Below are 17630 nucleotides of genomic sequence, written 5' to 3'. Positions count from 1 at the left end.
TGAAAGCTGAAACAATGAGAAAGTTTAAAGGATTCTCTTTATTCAACATTCTATTTTTCTTTTTCTAGAAAGGGATAATTGCAATTTTAGTGCATGAACTTGACGAAATTTTCTATTTTGGTGTATGAACGAAAAAAATGAATAATTTGGTGAATAAACTTCTAAGTTTTTAACAATTAAGTGTATTTTGCACATGTAGATAGTCGAAAATCCATGTGGAACGGCTGGGTCCCACTTGTTCATATATTTTTTTTGCTTATTAGGCGCCAAATAGGATTTCACATTAAAAATTCAAAAAATACGAAATGACTCAAATACCCTCATCTATCTTCCTCTCCTCTACCTTCATGCAATCCAGAGTTCGAAACGACACTGTTCACTTGCCTTCATCGGGGCCATTATCATTGTCGCTGCATAGATTAGCTGAAATTACACTTTGACGTCAGCAAATTCATCTCTGATTTTTCTCTTTATTTTCATTTATTGACTTTAAATGGAGATTGTCTCTATCTATCTATAATATTATCCTAAACTCAACTAAATGTTGCTTTATCTTGCTTTCCTTATTTAAAATTCAAAACCCATCTATCCTTTTTGTCTTTATCTTCTTCTGCTCTATGCCAGCTGATTCCATGCCAATGGAGAATGGGAACTCATTAATAATAAAAATACTCATCAACGCATAAGAAGAAAACAACATTGACCTCTCAAAATTTCTCGATCGCTTAAAGACTTTTTTCAAAATTTCTTGTTATTACTAATGCTTCCTTGTTTTTTTTTTTTTTTTTTTTTTATCTCATGGCTTTCTTTTCTGCTTCTGGGTGTTGTTCTTCCTATGTTATTCACCAAATTCTTGACTTCCATCGCAAATGAAAAGCACCAAATCAATAGCTTTGAGTTTCAGATTCTGCGTTTTAGGCTTTAGTTGTTGCCGTTTCAACAGGAGTAGCGATGGCTTCAGGAGCGCAAGTCTCTCCTTGCAGAAATTCAATCGCTGAAGCTTCATATTCAAGCTCTAGAGAAACAAATATTGATAGAAGAAGTAGATTTGGTGCCGGAGATGATAGCAAATATATAGCTTTGTTACAAGTTTTGACAGAAAAGAATCAAATTGCGAAAAGCGATTCAAGTTTACTTTAATTCATATTCATTATTAATCCATCTGGTTGAAAAATTTTTTTCATTCATATAAAAATTTGTTTCAGTTTTGTTTGTTCCCAGTTGTAAAGAGAGAGGATAGGAGGTTTTTATGATCAATGCATGTTCATAGTGTTTTTAATCCACTTGGAGTCAAAGGAATCCTATTTGGCGCATAATAAGCAAAAAATATATGAACAAGTGGGACCCAATAGTCTCACAAGAATTTTTGACTGTCCATATGTGCAAAATACACTCAATTGTTAAAAAATTAAGAATTTATTCACCATCTTGTTAACTTTTTCCGTTCATACATCCAAATAGAAATTTCGTAAAGTTCATACACTAAAATTGCAATTATCTCTTCTAGAAAATTTGAAGATGTTTTCTAATTTTTCTGTATTATGATGGCCGAACTTAATTTTTCAATTTAATATTTAGTATATGATATCCATAATTGATAACTTTCAATAAACCTATAATCTAATCATCTCACTTAATCCAAGTAGAACTCCAAAATCTAACTAAGTTTATTTGAATTGAATATATTATTGTATAAAATCTCCTTCATATAAACCTGTAACTTTTCTTTTTCCTTCTTTTTCTAAGTTAGTGTTTCTATGCAAAAGTAATTAATTTAGTGTTTATTGATTTTTAGCATTAGAAGTTACATATTACTCTTTATTTTTGTATTTCAATGTTTCTGATATTTAAAGGTACTTTATGGATCAAAACCAAGCCCTTGAAAAACTCAGAATATTGAAAAAAACTTCTATAGTTTCAATTGGAAGTACAAGCAACAAAAGGCTATTCTAATTCAGACAGATCCTAGCCCCTGCACCACTTTCGTTTGTTGCTAATCCAATATATGAAGTTGTAGAAGAAATTGAATATTCATTCCAGGAGAGAAGAGCTGGATTTGTTCTTCACATAAATAACATTAAGTCAATAACAGTTTGACATGAATAAACTTGTAGATAACTAGAATTGTTGTTAATGCAATATACAATATCCATTCCCTAGGTGTCATGTGTGCTAGATTTGCTCATTAAAATTTGATTCTTTTCTTTTCTTTTTTTAAATTTAATTTTAATAACCTTTTTTTATTAAATTTAATATATTAACTCTCTCTCTTCTGAAAGGAGTATTTTACTCAATTTTATGTTCCTTTGGTATTTCTTTCTTCCATGATTGTTCTAATTATTCTTATTTATCCATTATTTTATTTTTTGAGCTATGTATTTTCCTCAAATCATGTTTGTTGATTGAAATTTTGATCTATGCAAATGAATTAATTAACCATTTAGAAGTATATATAAGAATTAATTATTATTAATTCCTGAGACTTTATCTAAAATACTTTCGGTGACTTTTATTTTTGGTTTTAATCTAGTAAATAATTATTGAAATAATATATAAAAATACCGAAACACAAACAACTATAAATTTTAAAAATTTCTATTTTTTATTTCTATTGCACTTAATTGGGTATAATTTTTTAAATCAATTTATAATTAATAGATATATAAATAATTATAATTCTTAAATTTTTGAAAATTTTAAAAATTTAAACTAATTTATAATTAATAAATATATAGATAATTATAAAATATAAATTATTTATTTTTATAAGCCGTTGAGTGTATTTAATTAATAGATATACAAATAAATAATTTTGACTTTAAAATTAGTTTACTCATATACATATAGATTTGCTCCAAATACTTTCAATTATTTTTATTGTTAGTTTTAATATGAAGATTTAAATAAAAAATTTTCGACATAAATTTATAAATACTCGCACCTGCAAGGCGCGGTATCACGAATAGTTAGAAATATATACCTCAGCATTATTTAGAAATATAAACTTTAGTCCATATAGGAAATTCATTAATTTCATAATAAAAATGCAATTTTTTTATTTTTTATTTTAGGAATTGTATCATAGAGATGACATTTTAAATTAACCATTTGCACCATTGTGAAATTATTATCTTAAGAATAATTTTCTGGAAAGCCCTTGCCTAAAAATAATTTCTTATTTTTCAAATTAATTTCTTAATTTTTCTTAAATGTTCATTATATTTTTTCTTCAAAATATATATTTTTCTTGACTTATTTATTTCCTAAAATTCTACAACAATACTACCTTCAAAACTATGTGGAACGTGATCTTATATTTTTTACTAACTTTTATGGAACCATTGGTTAAGTAAAATGTCGCACAATTTTGAAGTTACAACAGAATATTGGCATTCGGCAAACAAACAGTCTCCCATTTCGAACAGACATGGGCCCACCCTAGAAAATGCCATCTGTTTTATAAATCCCATCCATTATTTATATATAAAAGCTAAAGCAACATGATAGTGCATCACAATCAAATTCAGACCCTTCACTTTCATCAAATAAAACCCGCGCTTACTTTTTTTTGACCTATCTATCTAAATTTAATTCACTCCTGAACAGTAACTGCTGGCTCTACTTCGGCTGTCTCCTTCATAACAACGTCACACCGTAGGTTTAGAATCACATAATATACGCAAATACGTACCGGTGGGCGTATAAAATACGCATGCGCCTCCCCTCAATTATTTCCCCCAATTCTCTAATGTGCTCCCATTTCTTCTCTCTCTGTGCAATAAATAACGAAAAACCCTAATTACTAATCCTCTTCTTTCTCTCTCTAAACGCTTTCTCTCTCTATCCACGCTAACCCTAAAAAGCGTTTCCATGGCGGCGGCTCGGGAACGGAAGGACAATTCGTACGATGACGGAGGGGGTTTCGGGAAGTTTCGAAAGCGGCCCTTTCGAAGGGCGCATGCCACGCCGTATGATCGCCCATCGAGCGCAATTAGAAACCCCAGCCTTGCAAGTAATTCCAACAACAACAATGGTTGGTTATCGAAGCTTGTGGATCCGGCACAGAGGCTCATTACTTCCAGCGCTCATAAGCTTTTTGCTTCTGTTTTTCGAAAACGTCTACCTCCTCCTCCCCCCCAGCCGCCGGAGCCAGGTTAGCTCGTTTACATTTTTCGAGAATGTTTTTCCAGTTTTTCTTATGTGTTTATTGGAAATGTTGCTCACGTTTGTCTATTTGGGGACTTTGTTTGTGAAATTGCTGTCATCAAGGTTTTATTTTGACTTGTCTAATTGATACAAGGGAGTTATTAAGTGGAATTAGGCTTTTGCGTATGGTTTACACAGGGAAAACATTTAGGATTTGAAATTGCTAGTATGTATTTTTTTTTATTTTAGATATTCTTGTTTTTGCTTTCTTTTACTCGTTTTACCCCCTCCTTATATGCTTCAATTTGGTTTCAACTTAATTATGTTTGTGGCTACTTGTTCATGCTTAGTTCATGAGTTTGTTAGTTCTTTTTTTTTTTTTTTGTACCCTTACAATGTGTTAACTGGATGATGCATAAACTTGTTTGTTGCGTAGAGGCAAATGGGGGAGCACTTGATAGGCCGCTGGAAGCAGTTCCAAAAGTAAGTATTGATGTGTTTATTAGTTCCTTTTCAACTCAATTTGGCTTTTTCATGCTTTAAAGAAACTAAGAATATGATTGTAATTATAACAATTAAGTGGTTAATGTGTTCATCCTTTTTTATCAAAATGAAATTATCATGCTGGGAGAAAGAGAATGGGAATTGAATATCGGCTTTATCAAAGTTTCTGTCCTCACTGTGAGGGTACTAATGTCCAGTTCAACTTGATCTGAATGGTAGTTGTTTGAGTCCATACAACTGTGAAGGGAAATCCTTGCCACAGGCCCACCTATAAGATGAAAATTTAACACATTTCTGAAGGTGGCAAAAAAATGTTTGGGTTGGATTATGTTTGAGGCGCCACCAGGCATATTCCCCAGCAAAAGATTGTTAAATTTGTTTCAAGGATTTATAAGTTAGTTTTTATATGGTGTGCCATTTGACTGACAAAAATTATGTTTGGGATTCTTATGCCTAAGATCATAGCCTGCTGAAGGCGAGTTCTTGTGAGAAAATGCATGAGGTTTTCCTTTCCTTTACAGTTTATTCTGTATGTTATTTGCAAGATGTTTAATTGCATCCTTGTCAAAAAAAGGGAGGTGATAATTAATTAACTACATGAGACTTGAAAATTTAATCCATTGAACAGGATTAGAGACATGTGGCCGTGGATAAGTTTGGCATTATGAGTCATGCCTTTCAGAATGATTGTAGCAAGCTGCTAAATAGTACTGTAGCATAAGCCTGTTGGCTAGTAAGATAGTCTAGGTACCTTTCATAATTATAATTTCTAGAAGGTAATTTTGGAACACAATTCCACTGCTAGACCTAGTCTGGGACAATTTCTCTGCTTTGTCAGGTTAGACAGTTAGAGAAATGCAAGATATCATGTGATGTTGGATGAGCAAAGACACATTTGACTTTAAGGGTTATTTTTTTTTAATAAGTTCCACGTGAACGGACAATTGTTGGATCATTGAAACATTTAGAATGTTTGTTATACTGTACCATAGTTACTCTACTTGTCTTTCTGTTCGGGCATTTTTGGCTGTGGTATTAACTTTTAAACTCCAAATCCGATTGTACCACCTGTGATCTGTTAACTTATAGACATAACCCTTTTTTTTTCCAAATTCTGATGCTCTACCTGATCAATCTCTTTACTATTATGACTTGTGTCCGAGTTGCAGTTGGTTTCTTGATCTGTCTTTGTTTAACCATTTCTTGTTGTGTTTAATATATCTTTGCTATTGTTCCCTTGTGAATTCACTAGAGTGTTATGTTCAGTGAACTTAACTGAAAACTTTGTTCTTCTTACAAATTTATCTTTAAAGGATCCACCTGGAACTCGAAGATCAACTACAGATGTAATTCATAATTCGGGGAGTAGTTCCGACGGAAGTGGGCTTACTGAACTTGAGCTAATTCTGAAGCAGAAGACATTTACCAGGCAAGTAACTGTAAATATCTTGAGGGATTTTGGCACTTTGGATTTCCTTGATTTCACTAACTCCGAAATTAGACATGGCCACCGGGTCAGTTCATGGGCCAATTAAGGTTGCTTTGGCTGAAGAATCAGAACTGGCCTGGAACTGCAGGGTTAAACCTTTGCTGTCTTGGCCAGTTCTGATTCATTTAATAAGAAAAGTATAGAAGAGATAATTTGAGCTTGATACTGATTATGGAGTGTGTATATATACACACACACACTAGTAATCTTATACAACTAATAAATTTCCATTGAAACACTTTTTAGTTTTATTAGGACTCAAAATTAATAGTGATTTATTGCCATATAAAGAAAAGTAAAATTTGCATCTTCCAATTTGGTTCTCTAGTAAAGAACTCACTGTTTATATCAAAATTCTCAATTTCCTTTTTTTTTTTTTTAAATAATAATGCTCTCAAATACTTTTCATTGATTTGTTTTTATTTTTACAAAACACTTAATTATCTTTTTGAAATTTAAAATGAAGGTTCTTAATTATGAAAAATTCTTAGGTAGATTAAAGTCTATCAAATCGTTCATGACTAAAACAATAATATGATGCAATGTCAACAACTCATTTCTCCTCTCATTTAACTCCATCTCTCTTGTTTCAATTTCTGTTGAGTCTATTGGTGAAAATATGCAATACCATAAAAACTTCTAAAGACCTTTTTCCTTGAATATTTTTGTGATTACTTTTGGTTTTGGTGTGAGAAAATCATTCTTGCCTATTTGAAGTTAGAGATAATTGAAGGTAAAACAGAAAGTTTCAATTTTTTTATTTGAACTAATTGAATCCAAACGAATTGAAGAAGAATCTCCGCTTGCTGGCTTGTGTCTTGGATTTCATATATTTTTGCTTTCAATAAAACTATGGCTTATTAAAAGAAAAAAAAGGTCTCACAAACTTATTTCGAGGAGAGATTTGCCATCATATTCATTTTCATATGTCTCAATAGAGGGAGATGGTAACCAATGTAGATATCAATTCTCAGTTGAGAATAGGAACAATACTATTTGCTGATGTGTTGCATATTTATTATCTTAATATATAAGGGATGTGGTAGACCTAGTCTATCTAAGAATTTCTCCTTAATTATCTTTTTAAATTTGTAAATTAAGGCTCTAAATTGTCTTTCCAATTTGGTTCAGCTATTGAAAGCTAACTAATATGTTTTTGACCTGCCATAACTAAATGAATTCATTTACTATAAATCACAATTTCTGAGTAATTGCTTATTTTAGTAATGATTGTGGAAGTTCATGCGAATTTTGAAAATTTTTTCCCTTTTACTAGTATTCCTAAAAATTTTCATCAATAAAATTTATAAACATTTTAATTTTATCAAATTCTGATTAATTTTTTTCCCTGAAAAAGAAAATAAAAATAATACTGGAACTGTGCTAGACCGATTTGGAGCTGGAACCAGTGCTTCATGGGCCGGTTAAGGTTCCTCATTGGAAGGAACTTGAACTACTGTTTATGTGAACTGGAATTGCCGTTTCACCAAACTGGCCATGCCTATCCCAGATTATGAAATGGCATATTGTCTCTTGAGCTCTAGAAAGCAAGCAATAATGTATTTTGGGGCCGAGGCCCACCTTACAGCCAAACTGTGTGCTACTCTAATGGTTTCAAATTGATTGCAACTTACTGCATTCCTGCACAATTAAAATTCAACACTAATTGTTTTTGTTTTATTTGAAATTTGTAATTCCTGTGTGTACTTTTTCAGTGTTTATGCCAAAATTGCCTGGACATGATTGAGCTTGTATACATGTGGGATTAGTTTTATGTGCATAGCCTTGCTCAACTTCATGCTGATACTTGGCCTGTTTGCATATTGATCCTTAATTTTTCGTATATGATCTTTGTCCTTGATTGTTGTTTGCTAATGTGAAAATGGTCACTTGGCTTCTGATTGTTTGCGGTTTAACACATAGCAAATCATGCAATCTGTTGTTGAATGTCGGCAGCTCATGATGAGATTGAAAAATTTTATTTTTATTTTTGGCTTTCTCTATCTTCATTGTTTTTATTATTTTAATTTATTTTATTTATGTGAAGAATGCACATATAGCAGTTATAGTGATTGCAGGCCCTTCTATAAAAGCTGTCACATTATTATTATCATTCTTTTTTTTTTTTTGGGACATCTGTGAATAACATGTTTTTGATATGATCTTGTGATGATGGCAAACATGACTTGTGTGTTGATTTCTGCACAGGTCTGAGATTGATCAATTGACTTCTCTATTGCAATCAAGAACTGTTGATCTACCTGTTGGGAATCAAGAAAAGAAATCTGAAATGATCTTTTCGAAGGGGTTGTCATCCCTGGATAGAAATGAGGAATTTCCAATCACTCCAGTCAAAGATAATGGACTGGAGAACCACCATATTTCAAATCCCATTGTTAGTTCAAGTGTAGGAAAATTTTCCTGGTTTACTTCATCTACATTTATCTGCACATATTTACAGTTGCTTTTTGGTGGTTTCAAATGCATCTACATTTCACGCAATATTCACATATAATACGTAATATTATATTCACATATGTAAAATGACTTATTTCATGCAAAATATGTAATATATTCACATATATTGGCATCTGCATGCAGCCATGATCACATAAAAATATGGAAATCTTACACTCTGGCTCGTGTTTCACATTTAGTGGCTGAAATGTCTTCAGGTCCTTGATGAGGATGTTGCTTCACCTGCAGAGCTTGCAAAAGCTTACATGGGTAGCAGGCCTTCCAAAATATCCCCATCAGCACTAGGTTTGCGCATTCAAGCTGCTGGAGAGGATTCGGTTTTGCAGATTGATCGGCCTTTGCCTTCAAAGTCGCCCATAATGTCAGTTGTGCCAAGGTCTGCAGGACGTATTACTTCCATTGAAAATGGCTTTGTGACACCCAGGTCTAGGGGTCGATCTGCTATATACAGCATGGCTCGAACACCATATTCCAGAGTTCACTTGTCCTCTACTCTGCAGGTTGACATGCTGAAAATATGCAATTTGTTTCAAACTTTTTTATTTATTTATTATGATAATGACATAAAATCCTCATTTTCTAGGGTCCTGGGACTGAAATTAATGTTCTTGGTACACAGTCGTTGTCATCTCAAAATATCTGGGGAAGCAACAGAATTTCTGGGTCTAAACAAGGGGTACAAAATAAATCAATTACTCGTTGTTCAGATATTTTAAAGTCCATTTTAAAAAATATTCTTCTTATTATTTTTGGTCCCTTTTGCAGGCCTTAAAACGACGAAGTTCAGTTTTGGATAATGATGTGGGATCTGTAGGTCCTATACGTAGAATTCGTCAGAAATCGAACCTCCTGCCTTCTTCTGCGACCTTGTCTATCCGTGGAAATGGAATTGGTTCTGATCTCGCTCGACTTCCATCCTCATCACAGACGCCAATTTTAGAAAGTAAGCCAACAATGGTTAAGGGGGACAATAATATTCATGGATCTGGTTTTACCTCTGTGCCCTCCAAGTCCAGTGAGATGGCTTCAAAAATATTGCGGCAACTGGACATGTTAGTATCATCAGGGGAGAAATCACCTACTAAGTTGTCACCATCCATGCTACGTGGGCCGGCTCTTAGAAGCCTGGAGAACATAGATTCTTCCAAGTTTCTGGAGACTGTTCAAGATAATAATAAGTTGGATTCTAACCATGATGCTTCATTACCTGATTCGCGAGACTCTATGTCTCAAAAGCAGGATAAAGTTGAGGAACCAAAGCTCATTGCTCCTGATGACAAATCAGCTTCTACAGTAAATGTTTTAGATCCCACAAAGTTAGTAAAAAATAATGCATCTGATACCAAAGCAATATCTTTGTCTGTGATGAATTCTCTTCCCCAGCCCCCGCCACAGAAGAAACGGGCTTTCCGTATGAGTGCACATGAGGTATGTGTTATTGGTCCTAATTAATCTGTGCATATAATGCCATTTATGAAGTGCCTCTAGTAGTTAACTTGGCCTACTTGCCATGTCCTGTCCTTTCCCCCCCCCCCCCCCCCCCCCATACCTTAAATAAATTTGTGCCCCTGAGATTTAAGATTTGCATTTTTCAGTTAGTCAACCAATTGTTACAAACCATTTTAATGTCACTGTTGAAATTGCTTATGTGAAAATGTCATCTGTTAATGTGAGAATTGCAAAAAAGTGGATATCTTTTGGGGAAATGTGGAAATTTGTTTTATCTTGTCTCATTTTTTTTTAGTGTTATGATATTAATGTTATGCCTCCCTCATCTAGGATTATCTGGACCTTGATGATGATGACCATTCAGCTATGACTGGATCTGGTACACTTGCTCATGTGCGAGAGAAGCTGGATGACACTTTGGCTGAAAATAAGATCAGTCCTGCTGAGGCCGTTACATCAGAGAAGCCTGTAGCTTTTTCTCAACCCAAGCCTCAGGAAAGCTCAATATTGAACCAAAAAACTTCAGAAACTTCTGATGGGTTTGCAGTTGCTGGAAAGAGCAGTGGATTTTCAGTCCCACCTGCATCTTTGCCCAGCAGTGTGGCTGTCCAGCAGGCCGCGTTAGACAAGCAGCCATCTTTAATGTCTGATAAAACTTCATTGCCAAATGAATTAAGTGTTGCTCCTCCCATTCTTAGTTTTGGAGACAAAGTTTCACCCAAGGAACCAAATGGTCTTCCAAATGCTATTTTCAGCTCTGAAACTGCTGAAGTGCCATCATCGGCGCTCAGTTCCGCTTCACCAGTTGTGAGTGTTTCTACAGGCTTAAATTTTGGTACTTCATCGAATTCTAAATCGGGAAGCGCGAGCAGGTGAGTCTGCTTGCTTAGCACTTGTGACATTCCATAGATTTTCAACTTCTTTTGAGAATGCAAATGCTACTTTTACTATCCAATTCTTAGGATGTAGTAGGATTGTATTTAACATTATCGTTTACATCAATGAAAAGGATAAGTTTCGTTGATGGGAACAATATTAAGGCTTTGAGTAATTGTTCTAGATGAAGGATGCTTATATGCCACTTGAGGGAGTTGAAGCCTTTTTTCTTGGTTCTTTTTTATTCTGAGGGGTTTTTTTTTATAGAGAGGTATGTCCCAGCTTAGACACCAACCAAGTTGTCCTCAACTGGAATGTTTTTGAGACTGGAACAAAATGCTGAGGATTCAATGCCTTTCTATTTACTATGCGTACAATGCTAACCTTGAAGAATAGGCAGAAGGTGCAAAGTGTAGGCATGCACAATCGAAAAAGTTAGGTTAGGTGGACTTCTTCAAAGTGAACTTTGCAATATTTTTTAGGAGGGATTTGAAGCTCGGTAAGGCAACTAGACCATATCATTAATATATTTGATCTCTTAGTTGTCGCATAAAGGATACAGTTGGGACTACCATATAAGCTATTTACAATTCTAAAAGTAAATCTAGTAATGAGAAAGCATGCAGCTTTGCATTTCTACAAGTAAATCTAGTAATGAGAAAGCATGAAACACTAATTAGGTAAATGATTTATCATATCATGCATATTTTCTTACCTGTAAAATATAACCAATCATATAGCAAGTAAGAACAAGGTGTTATGAAACAAGACTATGCCAATATTAGCAGCCTTAGTCCTGACATGTCTGAAGGATGAAGCACTGTTATTTTCTCCGCACCCCATTTGTTAATCTTTTTGTCTTTGGGTAGCATATGGTCTTTCAGAATATCAGCTTTCTAACAAAATAAGGAAATACTTGGCACTTTGCCATAAAGCTAAAACGAGTTTTACTACTGTCAGAAACACAATTGGTTTATATGAGCAATGTGTTTGGATAGCAGTACTCCCATTCTTGGCTTTGACTTTTAACCATGTGGTTCTTGTCTGTCTTAAATTGATCTGAATGTTCCACCCCCAACAATATTTGAGTTTAGTAAATCAAGACTAAGTTTTGTATGTATAATTCCTTTTTTCTTGTCTATGATCCTGCATTATGGAAAACATGTAAAATACCATCTGAAAGTCTTATTGGTATATGAGTCCTCATTGAATAGACACGATACTTTGCATTAATATCTATAGAGTCTAGGATAATAAGCTCTGTACCTAGGATTTTAAAGTGCAATCTTCCCACCACTGATCCAAAAAGTTTGATGCGATTTTTTTCTCAATAGGAACATATAAACTTTACTTTTTCCATGATTAATTTTAGTTAGGTGTCTGAAATAGGATTAGTAAAAGAATATTGTTGAGCAACTCCATACAATTGTCAGTAGATTACTTAATGTACCAAAATTTCGGATTTCTGTTTTAGGCAGAATTTGGATCACTTTTCTGTATACAAGCTGAATATAACTTGGTTCACTTTTGGGGATTTATTTAGAGGGATCCTGATCAGGGTCTTGTTCATTTTGATGTGTGAAGTCTGAAGTCCTCAGACACCCGGTAGGTTGAGAAAGTCTTAATTCTATAACCAATATTTATACAAGGGTTGAGAAAGTGAAAGGGCAATGCTGGAAGATATACATGCACTTATTTCCTGCTATACTTTTATTTTTAAGGTTTACTTGTTAATAGGGAAAATAAATTTGTAATTATAGTTACTGCGAAATAATCCTTGATCCCTATTAGCTGGGCTGTGCTACTATGTGGTTCCCTTGCACCAATACTGAATGACGGCTTTTGTCTTAATTTTCTTTTGCCACTTGTTTTTTTTATAACATCTCAATATTCTCTAGAAACTGTTAATTGCGGGTAGAAAAACCATCAGTGGGAAAGTTCTGGTCACCAATGTTCTCGTTTTCACTGCTAAACTCCACATTCTCCCAAGGTCCATTCCTTGGATCCTTTTTTCCTTGTTATTTTGATATTTTTTAACTTTCCATAATGGTTCTTTCGTTGGCCTGTGGTTGATAATTACACTAATTATACCTACTGTTATAAGCATTATCATCTCGCAATTTTCTGCTATTTGATGGAATAAAAAATGGTTCTCAATTAGCATAGTAGCAGCCTCATGATGATGTGTACAACTTTTTTGTGTTCTTTTCTTGAAAGTTTCATGTATCTTGTGTATGGCTTCTGATTTTGATGAATTAATGATATATTTCTCTCCAAGTGGTGATTTGAGTTAGCAGTTACAGGAAGTGTTTTGATGTTTGGTGTTGAAATTTAATGAAAATAATTGGTCCATCAGTGATGTAAATACAACATACAAAACTGTTTTTATGCTTTTTTGTTCTACTTGTCTTAATTAAATGTTTGACCAGCATATCTTTTAATGTTCCCATTAGCTTTGCCATGTGGTCTGATTATTTTCTCCCTTGCCTAACATACAGCTTCACATTTACTGCTGTTGATGGAATGAAGTCTGTGCCAAATGAGCATGAACCAGATAAAGCTGATAACAGAAACAATTTGAAGGCGGGTGTCTTCAGTTCAACTGAAACTGTGTCATCCACTGTATCAACCTCCTTACCAGCCACAAGCATATTCTCATTTGGCATGGCTACCAATGCTTCTAATTTAAATGGGGCTCTTGCAGCTTTTTCTCAATCATCTTCTTCCACTGGTCCAGCTCTTGTTTCTAAGAATGTAGCTGGGCAAACTTCATCTGGCAGCTCTGTTGATGCTGCCATTAACAGCAATACTAATGCCACCTCTGTGACTACCGCATCGGCAAACAACAACAGCAGTAGCAGCTTCTCCATATCGGCTTCAGCACCTTCCTTTGTGTCTGGAACCGGTTTCAAATTTAGTTCCCCTGCGATTCTATCTGCTTCAACATCATCAAAATCAGAAACTACTGGTGTAGAATCGTCAGAAACCAAGAAACAGGAAACGAGCATAGGGAATTCTGTGAGAGCGCCTTTTGGCAGTTTATCCCCAGCAATTGCAAGCACAGGGGGCAGTCCTTTCAGTGGTGCATCCTCTGCAATAATGAGCACAGGAAGTGGGATTTTTGATGGTACGTCGTCTGCAGTTACAAGCACAGCAAGTAGCATTTTTCATGGTACATCATCTGCAATTGGAAGCACCACGAGTAGCAATTTGGGCAGCTCATCCTCTGCAGTTACAAGCACAGGAACTGGTATTTTTAACTTCGGTGCTGGAGCGAGTACTTCAGCTGCAGCTAATCAATCTCAGGGTTTTAATCCTTTTATTGCTGCCAGTTCTCAAGCATCTGGGGCTGTGACTGTTTCTGCAACTTCGACCCAGAGCATGCCATTTCAATTTGGCTCAGCTGCATCTCCTTTTGGATTGACTACAAATACAGCCTTTTCTTCTGGGAGTTCTTTAATTAGTTCTTCAGCGTTCAGTTCTGGTGCTTTTGGACTCACTTCTTCTACTTCTACAGAGGCTAACTCTGTTAGTTCCAGCAGTAGTAGCTCTATGTCAACTATTTTTGGTTCCAGCTGGCAAACGCCTAAAACTCCCTCATTTTCTTCTGCTTCTTCCTCTACCGGATTTGCTTTTGGAGTATCCTCGGCTTCTAATGCTAGTACCAGCACCACATCCATGATGTTTGGATCGTCTGCTAATGCTTCATCTGGTACCAATACCATATTCTCGTTTAGCTCACCTGCAGCAACTACATCACAGACAGGGTTTGGCAACACAAATCCTGCATTCGCGTTTGCACCATCTCCATCTGGTAATAATGATCAGATGAGTATGGAGGACAGCATGGCTGAGGACACGGTACAGGCAACCACATCTACGCTCAATGCATTTAGTCAACAGCCAACTACAACTCCATCTAGCTTTATTTTTGGTTCTATGCCTCAAGCGAATCAATTTACCTCTACAACTCCATCAGGGGTGAATCAATTTGGCTCTGCAGCACAGTCGGGAGCAACTCCCTTTCAATTTGGAGCATCTCAGAACACTTTGCCAGCTCCTGCTAATGTGGAATATAATGGAGGAAGCTTCTCGTTGGGCTCAAACGGTGGTGACAAGTCCAATAGAAAATTTTACAAAGTCAGTAGAAAGAGCCGGAAGAAGTGATACTTGAATCATCATGGGAAGCTGATTGTCTTGTCATAGGTCCTGGGTACTTGAAATGGATAGACAATAATTATAATGATGAGATATAAACAGCATAAATTTCAACATTTGATGCTATGCTGTCAGGTCGCTGCAGATGATGCAGGTAAATCCACCCAGTGCTGATTCTGTTTGCTCTTTCAGACTTCAATTTCTTCAGGGCAAAATTCATGGTTGCAAGGAATGCGCAAACATACATGGGTCGTCACAATTTTGTACCAGTTTTCTTAGCAAATCTTAAGAATATTTGTGCTGTATTAGTGGTGTTAGCTTCTAGGGGATTTATGGTGGGGCAAATTTACTAGTTACCCTGTTCTCTTTCTTGTACTGGTCGTATGTAATGTAACATAAAGATTGAAGAGGGAGTGATGTGAATTTGCTTAAGAAAGTTTGCAATATTATAATTTGAATGATTCATGGTCCCTTGCTATGTTTTCTTGTCTTGCATTTTTTGCCAAATCCTACACTGCAATTGGCCAAGGCAGTTCAGATCAAACTGTGTCGAATTGCATTACATCCAACTTTGCTGCTGCTTGTTTAATAATGAGAACACTGTCGTTGGCATCTGTGTATTTCTTCAGTTTGCCCTAATTATTTGATAATGCCATCATCTACTCGTTGCTTCTCTAAGCTGTTCTTATTTATATTTATTTATTTGTTTGCAAAGACTGCTTATATATATATATATATATATATATATATATATTTCTATTTAGGAACACATGATTTTATTCCTAAGATCAAGCTATATACACGTTCTTTCTTATTTTACATTCTGTTAACATAACAATCGTTTGTTATAAATGTAGTCAACCCGTACCCATTCAATGCTGTTGTGAAAATATCACTTAATCGTTCTCCAATCTCGACATGTCCAATAGAGATGATCCCTTTTTGAATCTTTTCACAAACAAAGTGACAATCAATCTTAATATGTTTAGTTTGCTCATGAAAAACAAGATTAGAAGCAATATGGAGAACAGCTTGGTTATCACACTACAATTTAGTAGGAAGAAAAGTCTTAAAACAAACTTCATTTAACAAATGACATCCATATGACTTCACATGTTGATTGCCATAGCTTTATACTCTGCTTCAGTACTAGAGCTTGCCCAGTATGCATCTGCAAAACAACAATATCATGATTACTATACAACAAACTGCGTCCTGGAGCTCCTTTTAAATAGCATACAATCTAGCTCAAGGCTTCGTAATGCACAATAGTCGTAGGGATATAAATGAACTTACTAAACTAACAATGTATGCTATCAGGGCGAGTCACTGTTACATAGTTCAATTTTTCCACTAATTTTCTATACATCTCCAGATTTGTAAACAACTCACTATCTCATGTTATTAGTTGCATATTTGGAGTATCAATGGTGCATTACATGGCTTAACACTTAATTTTTCTGTTTTTGCCAACAAATCATGAACATGCCTGGACCCGACTTTATTTTTCTGTACCTGCACTTCTATATTAGCGGTACAACTTGCATTTATGAATGTATGCTTTTATGGATACATGTATGCTGTATGCATGACTGTATTGCAAATTAATTTTCAAAAAATTTGGCAATTTAAATGCAACAAGTATGATTGACACTTTTATATACCAAAGAATGATTCAATTTAGTCCACAAGAGTGGCAAAATTGAAGAGAAGTAGCAAAAGAGGCGCCTAAAGGCAAAAATTTTTATATTCAATGGGCAATTGTTGGCCCTAGGCTTGCCAACTGCTGGTCAAGGGGCGGTTGACTGCTAGCCTTGGGTGGTTGACCGCCTGAGGCTAGTGGTTTGATCGCACATTCTTGGGCGATTCACCGCCTAAGGCGATTCACCGCCTAAGGTCTCAAGCTGCTGATTAAAATTGGTTTTTTTTTTTTTTTCCGAATTTTGGATGCACAGGCTTGCTTTCAGACACAGAAGAATGATTTTTTAGGCAAAAAACGTCAGGCTCTTTCAATTTTCTTGCAAATTTCTTTGATTCTTTTTTTTTTTTTTTTTTTTTTGCAATAATAAGCATGAACTTTTATGCATGAAATGTACTTATTAACTGAGAACTAAGTTAAACTGTTTTCCATTATCAGTAATAATCTTATAAGGTATGCATTATCTGAATATCACATTATTTCTGGTAAAGTTGATGATTCGAGCTGGTATTATGATGCTGAGTGCCTCGGCCTCTACCCATTTGGAGAAATGATCAATGACCACCACTACAAACTTTCTTTGTCCAGTTGTTACAGGAAAGGGTCCTAGGATATCTACCCCCCATTGGGCAAAAGGCGAGGTGGAGCCTAGGGTTGTAGTTTAGAAGAGAGTTTTCTAGGTACACGTTCGTACTTTTGGCATGTGAGGTAGTGTCTGACATATTGGCAAACATCTTTTTTAATCATCAGCCAATAATACCCCAAGAGCAATATCTTCCTAATCATCGCGTCAGAACCTTCATGGGCACCACAGACCCCTTCATGAGTTTC

At 35.1% G+C, this 17630-nt stretch overlaps 1 protein-coding gene across 3 annotated transcripts; it reads left to right on the top strand.

Annotated features, from left to right (window-relative positions):
- The first annotated feature begins 3721 nt into the window (after nucleotides 1-3721).
- On the top strand, nucleotides 3722-15571 carry NUP1 (nuclear pore complex protein). 3 transcript variants are annotated; one of them, XM_089722524.1, is made up of 9 exons: nucleotides 3722-4153; nucleotides 4583-4629; nucleotides 5964-6079; nucleotides 8348-8546; nucleotides 8815-9117; nucleotides 9237-9293; nucleotides 9383-10045; nucleotides 10397-10938; nucleotides 13441-15571. In XM_089722524.1, exons 1-9 carry the CDS (start codon nucleotides 3871-3873, stop codon nucleotides 15107-15109), a joined length of 3879 nt encoding a protein of 1292 aa, XP_089578650.1. In that variant the 5' UTR covers nucleotides 3722-3870; the 3' UTR covers nucleotides 15110-15571. The 3 variants fall into 3 exon arrangements, with proteins under 3 accessions (XP_089578650.1, XP_012081945.1, XP_012081944.1); XM_012226555.4 differs by having other exon boundaries at nucleotides 3723-4153; nucleotides 8348-8534; nucleotides 9201-9293; XM_012226554.4 differs by having other exon boundaries at nucleotides 3724-4153; nucleotides 9201-9293.
- Nucleotides 15572-17630: the final 2059 nt, after the last annotated feature.

The sequence above is a fragment of the Jatropha curcas genome, chromosome 6 (assembly GCF_041381405.1).
Source record: "Jatropha curcas cultivar XTBG-Jc1 chromosome 6, XTBG_Jcur_1.0, whole genome shotgun sequence".
Taxonomy (NCBI): Eukaryota; Viridiplantae; Streptophyta; class Magnoliopsida; order Malpighiales; family Euphorbiaceae; genus Jatropha; species Jatropha curcas.
This window is presented reverse-complemented; position numbering and strand designations above follow the sequence as displayed.